The sequence below is a fragment of the Glandiceps talaboti genome, chromosome 17 (genome assembly GCF_964340395.1).
Source record: "Glandiceps talaboti chromosome 17, keGlaTala1.1, whole genome shotgun sequence".
NCBI classification, from domain to species: domain Eukaryota; kingdom Metazoa; phylum Hemichordata; class Enteropneusta; family Spengelidae; genus Glandiceps; species Glandiceps talaboti.
Genome location: NC_135565.1, coordinates 5921180 through 5930743, shown reverse-complemented (window position 1 = coordinate 5930743; position 9564 = coordinate 5921180). Strand labels below are relative to the sequence as shown.

The following is a 9564-nucleotide window of genomic DNA, read 5'->3' as shown; positions in this document are numbered from 1 at the left end:
GGGGGTAGAATCTAGAAGGGTAATCTGGTGGGTGGAATTTAGAAGGGAAATCTGGTGGGTGGATTCTATGGGAGAAATATATGGTGCGAGCTGGTTCTCTCCATGGGTAGGAAGTTTTTCAGAATCCTACCTTCATAACGTTACCATCCTTACTCACCGCCGAGGTCCGAGCTGATCTCTCTGATAAACTGTGAAATAAATTTATTTACAAGCATCCTGTTGTTGGTCAATGAAAATCGATTCCTGAGTAAAAGTACCTCTAAGCATGGAAGTATAGTCCAAGTTGGGCTATATACTTCCATCGTCTAAGCTAACTAAGTGAGTGTAATTCCCTGGAAAAAAAAGAGTGATTGGTAACAACTCAGAGTCTTGTCACATAGACCCTACACGGTTATTCTGTAGAAAGAATATTCCGGCGGCTGCTTCGGTTTATTCCGACCTCTAAGTGGAAGAAATAAACAGAGAGAAAGAATATTCCAACTACATGTATATCGGTTTACTCCACCTTAGGAAATAAACAGAAGGAAAGAACGAAAGCGTACCCCAATGTATCTCAAGAATATTCAGACTATTTCGACTTATATGAAATAAACAGAAACAAGAATGAACGACGGGGTACCCCATGTATCTCTAGAATATAAACAGAAAGAAAGAATTTTCCGACTATTTCGGTTTATTCCGATTTCAAAGTATAAGAAATAAACAGAACAAAAAATAAACCGAATTGAAGGACATACTCGACGTCAGAATTCGCGATCGGTTTATTTATTGATTTGTTTTTCCTTCGATCCCTCACCTAGCTAGCTTTTCTCTGTCTCTCTTACAATCTCTCTATTTTTGTTTTCTATCTTCTCGCTCCCTTACCCCCCCCCTCTCTCTCTCTCTCTCTCTCTCTCTCTCTCTCCCTCTCTCTCTCTCTCTCCCTCTCTCTCTCTCTCTCTCTCTCTCCCTCTCTCTCTCTCTCCCTCCCTCTCTCTCTCTCTCTCTCTCTCTCTCTCTCTCTCTCTCTCTCTCTCTCTCTCTCTCTCTCTCTCTCTCTCTCTCTCTCTCTCTCTCTCTCTCTCTCTCTCTCCCCCTGTCTCTCTCTCCTTCACTCTCTGTGTGGTATAGTATGTAATATAGATTAGTATAGTATAGTATAGTATAGTATAGTATTGTATAGTATAGTATAGTATAGTATAGTATAGTATAGTATAGTATAGTATAGTATAGTATAGTATAGTATAATATAGTATAGTATAGTATAGTATAGTATAGTATAGTATAGTATAGTATAGTATAGTATAGTATAGTATAGTATATAGTATAGTATAGTATAGTATAGTATAGTATAGTATAGTATAGTATAGTATAGTATAGTATAGTATATAGTATAGTATGATATAGTATAGTATAGTATAGTATATAGTATAGCATAGTATATAGTGTATAGCATAGTATACACTTGAATTAGAAGACCGACACTTGAATTACAAGACCGATTTTTGAATTACAAGACCGACACTTGAATTAGAAGACCGACACTTGAACTAGAAGACCGACCCCTTGAACTAGAAGACCGACACTTGAATTAGAAGACCGACACTTGAATTAGAAGACCGATTTTGAATTAGAAGACCGATTTTTGAATTAGAAGACCGACACTTGAATTAGCAGACCGTCGGATTTGTCGTCTTCGGCCACGGTAGTTTAGTTATTTTTTTGCGCGTTGTCAGAATATGAACGCTGATTAATGTTCGTGACAATCCTTTTTTATTCAGTGGGATCGAACTCAAACCAACATGAAAATGTCAGAATTATATATTCCAACTGGATATATGTGTGAGTGCTGCATACGTATGAACTGTAAGATACGCCATGTCGCTCCGCCCTCAACGGCCCCGATCTGTGGTCGGTCGGTGCGTGGGCGCGCCCCAACACTAGTACTGCTTACCTTACAGAGACAGCATGTACATGAATGCCATCGTATATTTATGCCGAACTACAATAAGACGTACAAACAAACAAACAAACAAAAGTAATTATTCAAAATATGCGTGAGTAAATGAAAACTACAATAATCACGTGGGTAACTAGCTACACCTGTATGGAATGACTACAGTGAGCCCAGGAACCATGTTAAAAACAAGCGACCATAAATACCGGTATTCGCATAGCCTGTTTACAGAGCTAGCGGTATTCTCATAGCCAGTTTACGGCGCTAGTGGTATTCTCAAAGCCTGTTTACGGCGCTATTCTCGTAGCCTGTTTACGGCGCTAGTAATATTCCATGGTATGAACATGGAAGTTCCATGAAATGAGAGCTAAACGGAATACTGCTAGTGCCGTAAACAGCTATATGTATATTCATGTGACGCATATCGTGGGTCTGCTTGAGAATGTTTATTTAATTTGCGTTAGCTCGTTCGTTTGTTTGTTTGTTAACAGTTTGTTCCCAGTGTTTATACATGTTCACTGTAGAATACACAACTCAGACAGAAATATAGATTGCAATAGACAGCTGAGTATATAAAAAGGAATTAATATTTATAGTAGACGACGGTATGAAGGTGAAATGGAATGAGGTGGCAAATACAAAGTACATTATTTTCCATTCTTTTCTTTTGTATAATTCTTTTCCTTTTGGTATACAGATAAGCAGTGCAATTTTCCACTTGCCAACCGTACAGTTGTTGTAGTAAACCACTACTCAATGTTCGCATATATATGTGTCTCAATGCTTGTAAGTATAGACATTGGAGCAGGGCCTGCATTGGAGAATCTTTGGAGAGATAAGACCATACAATGCTGCGCCCTCTCGCGTTGAACAATTCTTACTCTCGTTTCAACAGCGAGATTAGACGAGAGTCTCGCCCTTTTCATCCTCCATTTTGAAAATGGTAAGAGAGACAAACCAACATGTCTAAAATTATCGGCGATCATCTCTTTCGTGGTTGGTTGCCTTGGATTAAAAATATTGCCTATCGAATATCTAATATATAATGATTTCAGAGTTACCAATATTTTTCGTGATTCAGATTGTTGTAGTTTATATTTACCATTTAAAGATCACAAGTGTACCATAACACATTTGTTGACAATCCGTGCACTGAACGAAGGACAGATATATCCCAAAATCTACCGCATGTACAATCTTCGAAGCTGTTAAACTGTGTGAACGAAGACATATATCTCTATAGAAGTATTCGTTTTACCAAAAATGGGACATACTAAAAAGAAAGCGTCCATCGCGTGTTTCGGTCTTCCTGAAACTGATGACAGTGATGTTGTAACGTCGTACCGATTTACATGATGTGTCTTCTTCGTGTGTAGGAGCTCGTACTAAAAACTCCTAGATATCCTCTAAATGTTCACACTTTTTACAATCAGGATGTCGAAAATTCACGGATAATGACCGTTAAAATGCAAGCTCGTTAACAATATTAGGTACAGTTGAGAATACAGCATGCATACAGCACATCATGGTCTGATCTACATTTGTATGTAGGTCCCAACCGTAGGCATGGTACATGTAGCAATATAATGTTCACGCACATGTGTAACTAATAACATACTATTTATACTCGCAAACGCACAATTTCTCGATGGATTTTTGAAATTATTACTGTATGAAAGTGAGGGAAACAGAAAAGTATTTTCCTTTGCAGTGTACTCCATGACATGTTAACAAGGCCACCAGGCGTTAGGTGCCATATTCCTTCACCTTGGAATAATGAAAATCATGTAATTGTGACAACCATCAGGCCCTAGACACTTTTCCTGTCTAGAACACTGAGCAACATCAGAAGGTGTTTAGTTCTCCCTTTTGTGAAAAATGTTCTAAAAGGAGAACACTATTAGTATACAAACTGTATAAGGATAGCCCGGAGATATGGTTATTTGACATACCAGTGTACAATGTTTTTATATTATAAGCCAGAAAGCCAAGTCTCTAGGCTGCATAGGAGTGTTCATTTAGTTTAGTGTAACTTGTCCTCAACTTTCTTGCAAAATGCATAACAGCATAAAAATGTGCTGTTCTGATTTCTCGCAACTGAGAAATTGTTCATTCAGTTCTCAAAATATTGGCATTTGATAGTTTAGTGATTAGCTTGGTAGTTCTGGGAGTATTTAGCAAGAATTTCAGACTCAGTGAAATAATGAATGTTGAGAATTTGTCATTGTCTGACTGCATTCTTGAATTTTAAAATGTTGTTATGGAAATTACTATATGTCAGTATTGATAAATTCAAGGACATCGCGACGCATCTGTTTGCAAGAGCTTTTCCTAACTTTTTACAATGATCTACTGTTGCTCCTGTTCAGTGCTATACAACTTTACGTTATATTGGATTTTGGCCCCAAACAAATTCTTTTGATTGATTGATTGATAAGTCTACAGATCTAGAATATCACATTAAGTCCAAGATAAGAATGTTTACTGAACTGCAAGCAAAACTGAAACCAGGGAGGATGTATACTCTGCGCTGTTAAATCAGAAAATTGTTGATATTTTTGAAAATGCTCTTTTCTTTGGAACTCATAATATCATGAAGCCCGGTATCCTTTGTGACAATATCGATGACAGTATGTCTATTATATTCTGTATTCCACAGACAGCCAGACTGAAGAAGACGAGGAAACTCCGTGGTCATGTCAGTCATGGCCATGGACGTATCGGCAAACACCGTAAACATCCTGGTGGTCGTGGTAACGCTGGTGGTCTTCTACATCACAGGATAAACTTTGATAAGTAGTAAGTACATCAGTATGCAAGTTTTATGATGGTATTTTGTTGCCATAGTGACAGGGATGACATGTTTTTGTTAAAATGTAAGATGTACCATGGTACCAGGGTACCCAGGTATGGCCAAGTCTTTGAAATTGCTGGGCAGTGAGCAGACTTGCACTTCTATGTAAAGCTCCAAATAATCTTGCTGCTTTCCAAGATAATAAACTACCACTACTAAGGGAAGTGTGTCTGGTTCTTTCCTCATACATGTATCAATCATCGCCAAGAAAAACTGAGATATAATTCACTTATTCCTCGGGACTATTCCAGAATGAAATCTTTTACCATTATCCATTAAAGTAAGAAAATGAAGAGGTTCAAATCTGCCCTCCCCAGCATCAAGATCACCGCTCTCATAAATTGTGCTCACCTGGACATGGGTGCATGAGATCTAAAAGGCGTTGCTAGCATTTCAATGTACACCTGTGTGATGATAATCCTTGTTGGATGGTTTACACAACGTACTAAGTGGGAGCCATGGTTTGGAAATAATGCAAATTTTGTCAGATTTCCCCCCAAATGAACATTTTTCAGTATTTTCTGTAGGGGGCTGTTAAAAGAACTTACTTGAATTCCCTACCTTTTACCATGGTTTTAGTAAGGAACCTGTGTAAAATACCTGTGGAACTATGGTAGATTTTATGTACAAAATGTAGTAACAAAAACAGGTAGCACTAGTCAGTGTAAAAATGAGAGGTAGGTAGTATTCTTCTGTGTGTCAGAAGGAGTGACAGTTTCTGTTTTTTTGTGTTTGATATAAAACTTTGTTTTTTTGTGTTTGATATAAAACTTTATGCAAACTTCAGCTAGATTTTCTACATCTGTTACTGAGGTTGCTAAACCTGGTTAGGAGGGGACGGGACTACCAATGTATCGATATACTTTGCTGATATTCTGTCTCTTTCCCATTTGATCGCCATCTCGGATACATTGGTATGAAATTTCAATGCAAACTTTTGCCAAATTTCCCACCTTTGTTACTAGGATTTACAAACCTGATTGGAAGTAGTCTATCAGCTAGCCCTCGGATGTTCTTCCGATAAAATATGACACACAGCCGAACAACGCTATCGAGGATGGAACATCCGAGGTCTAGCGAATGTCATCAGGATATAAATAACTGCCAATCAGGGAACCGTATTAGCGACAAGCACAAACAGAGGACAATAGCTAAATTTTCATGCATATTCATCTTAAGGAGGGGCTTGTAAAAATAACCACCAATGCGTTAACTAAAATGTGTGAATGACAACGTCTACACACTCATCAAACACAAGACATAGTAATGACATAAATGTGTTTGTCAACACCTGCATGCAGAGATTGAATATATTAAAGTATATATATGCATATATGGCCCAACCCACCGCTTATCGTAATCTCAATGGAATGTCCGGTCTGAAAATGACATTCGCTAGACTGTTCGGGCAGGCCCTCACATGCGAACTTCGTTCGCTTATAGTAACTTATAGCATCGAAAGAAAGCCCGAACGTCTAGCAGCAAGACTAGATTGGAAGCAGATTACCAATGTATCCGTGCATGTTTATAATATTCCATCTGTTTCTTTTTCACAGCCATCCCGGTTACTTTGGTAAAGTTGGTATGCGTCATTTCCACAAAGCCAAACAGAGGTATCACTGTCCTCACTTGAACATTGACAAACTCTGGTCATTGGTCAGTGAACAGACACGTAAATACTACAAAGACAAAACAGACAAGGCACCAGTCATTGATGTCGTCAGAGCTGTAAGTTCATCTCTTTATCAATCTGATTCGAATCAGATATAGTGAACATGGCGTGATGGTTTACCTCTCTCTCCTAATTTTGCTGTTGTTTGTTCTATTTCTGGTCTACGAGAGCACCGTGTACCTACATCTAACACAATACCATAGGAGTTCTTGTACAACATGCAAGTGCTGAGTGGATTTACTCAACGAATGAAAACACGTAATGTGCTGTAACATACAGGTACAGTGCTTCAGATCGCACTGTTCAAAAAGAGCTTGAGCGCAGCCAATGATGTTATCGTTATTGTGTGGTGGTTCTCTTTGTTTTAATTTCGAGTGGTATATTAAGATGGATTCTGGTTGGCTACACCTAAGTGTGAGATTCTGTACAAGAACTCTGATGGTATTGTGTCAGGTGCTCACAGAACAAAGATGGAACAAACAACAATAAAAGTCGGAAGTACATAGATGTATTAGGGAGTGTATGTATGCATGCCTGTACATAGATGTATTAGGGAGGAGTGTATGTATGCATGCCTGTGCATAGATGTATTAGGGAGTGTATGTATGCATGCCTGTACATAGATGTATTAGGGAAAAGTGTATGTATGCAAGAAATCGCATCAAATCCCTATATTTGATTTTAATCAGATTGATCTCTTATGTAACTATAACCTCAATAGAAGAGTGAATGGTGAACCTGGTGAGAATTCTTGTCACTCGGCCTGAATACTCAGTAATGAAATGTTAAGTATTGATTTGAATACTTAGTATATTTCAAGATAGCTGAGTATTCATTACTTAGTTCACAGGGTGTGTTGAGAGAATGCTTACCAGGTCAACTGTCTAGCCCGATGTTTATTTATAACAACAATATGCTAGTCCCATCTAGCCTGGAGGCTAATGTAACCTGTACTGCCTGTGGTACTGAAAAGATTGACCTGACTTCGCAGGGCTCGAAATACCCACTCCTAGTAGTCTGGCATGGTATTTTCAGCACTGCGTGTCCACACAGACAAGTTTAAATTCATGGCATATTACTTCCAAAAATACTTTTATTTCTTGATAGTAAATGCCACCACCACAACACATACAGTTAGCAGTAAATCTTGAACACCGTAAATTTACTGTGTGATGGATATTTTTGATTGGGATAGGTAACTAAATATGACTTTTATTTGGAAAGAGTTATCACAAAGTTTTAGAGTAGGGGTCAGTATCAGGAAAATAGACCAACTAGCTGTAGACCAGCAATGAAGTAGAAATTATGTATCACTGCTGACATGGGGTAAAATTATGATTTAGGGATAGTGTACACGTGTTTTGGGATAGTCTTATAGGGAATGTTATTTACACACCCTGATACTTCCTTTAGCAAAGTCCTTGTATTTTGAGATCTGCTTTTGAACCCACTCCACTCTCATCACAATCTGAATATTAACTTGATGAAGAAAAAGGCTTGATTTGTTCAACTGAGTGTATTTGTCAACTGTGTTTGTCGGTCACATCCTGTATTGTGTACATAGTGAGTATTGGCCAACTTCTTTGATGGGAGTAAACCTGCCTGGTAAATCTTGGTTCAAATCTGACACACATCGAGGGGGTAGTACTGTCAGACATTCTTTCAAAAGTATGTTATTGGTACAAGAGATGCAAAGAAACATTCATAATTAGGAAACCATAAATCAATGACTTATTTCCAACAATATGGTAAATGTAAGAAGAGGTTGCAATGGCTGATGTTATCTCCCAGTGTGAGACTGTCACTCAGAGTAAAATTTGAATGGCCAGTTTTTGAGATGAAGGATAGCCACTGCCTAATGAATGTTAGGACAAGAATAGTAATGTCTGGCAAATAATAATAACTTTATTACCACATCTAAACACCAATGCTTACAATGGAAATTGGTGTAGTTTTGCAGATAAAAGACAAATTAAAAGAAAACCACTTAAAACAAGTAAGAAGATAAACCAAGATAAAATACAATGGTTGACATGAATTCAAAGCAGTGACATAGTATGATCATAGATGTGAAATACTATGAAAATTTGAGATGTTACTGTCCAAAATATTTTGTTCACCCGAGGAAAAAATGAGTGACATAAGGGACGTTGTCACTATGAGTGAAAAGATGAGTACATTTGTAATTACAAAACCGTGCTGTCACAAGTATTTTCGTTCCAGCTAAATTGAGATGAAAAATAATATACTGCACTGGTGTAATTTTAGACCAAACGGGGAGAAAATTGCTTCGAAAAAAGCATGCCAGTTGTCAGATTATACAATATCTACTCTTAGCTAATTACTGGATTATGGCATATTGGTATGATAATTCATCAGTCATTTATTCTGATTACTTGCCCTCAAGGCCAGTCAAAATTTGCTTCCAAACAGCGCCCCCAGTGTCGAAATTATTACAATCTCTTCTTTATTATGAACTGAATTTGGTATTACATGTGTGTATTCACACATCACTGCTACTGTTTTCTGTGTTCTCTGGCATGCACTATAATCCTTGTTTCTCTTTTTCTGTCTTTTACAGGGTTACTACAAAGTGTTAGGCAAGGGTGTCCTCCCCAAACAACCAGTCATTGTCAAAGCCAAGTTTTTCAGTCGACGAGCAGAAGAAAAGATCAAGAAAGCTGGTGGTTGTTGTGTACTTGTGGCATAATATGTACAAACAAATATTTCTTATTGTGAAATAAATGCCAGTTTTGTTGAGCCAATGTATACTGTGTGATGTTTGTAATATATGTCACGTTGTGTATGTTGTGTATGCATCACCTTGGTTGGTGGTGGGGGAGGGGAAGGGGTACAGGTGGGTGGACATGCCTGTGTGAGATGTCATACAATACAACGGATTTTGATTTGGTAACACAGTCACCCAAGATAACTAGCAACAACGTCTTTTCTTGTTGTTTGAACCGTTTGATCTAATGTTTACGTTAACGCGGTTCAAACTTGTTGCTAGCTATCTTGGGTGATTGTGTTACCAAACCGAAATCGGTTGTAAGTTTGTTTATACAATATATACTTGTATGTGAGTCGACTGTGATCTCAAAA

General features: G+C 37.9%; 1 protein-coding gene across 1 annotated transcript; it reads left to right on the top strand.

Annotated features, from left to right (window-relative positions):
* Positions 1-3199: 3199 nt before the first annotated feature.
* On the top strand, positions 3200-9227 carry LOC144448644 (large ribosomal subunit protein uL15-like). The gene is made up of 4 exons (XM_078138922.1): positions 3200-3268; positions 4596-4735; positions 6347-6518; positions 9044-9227. The coding sequence occupies exons 1-4, from the start codon at positions 3200-3202 to the stop codon at positions 9170-9172; spliced, it is 510 nt and encodes a 169-aa protein (XP_077995048.1). The 3' UTR covers positions 9173-9227.
* Positions 9228-9564: the final 337 nt, after the last annotated feature.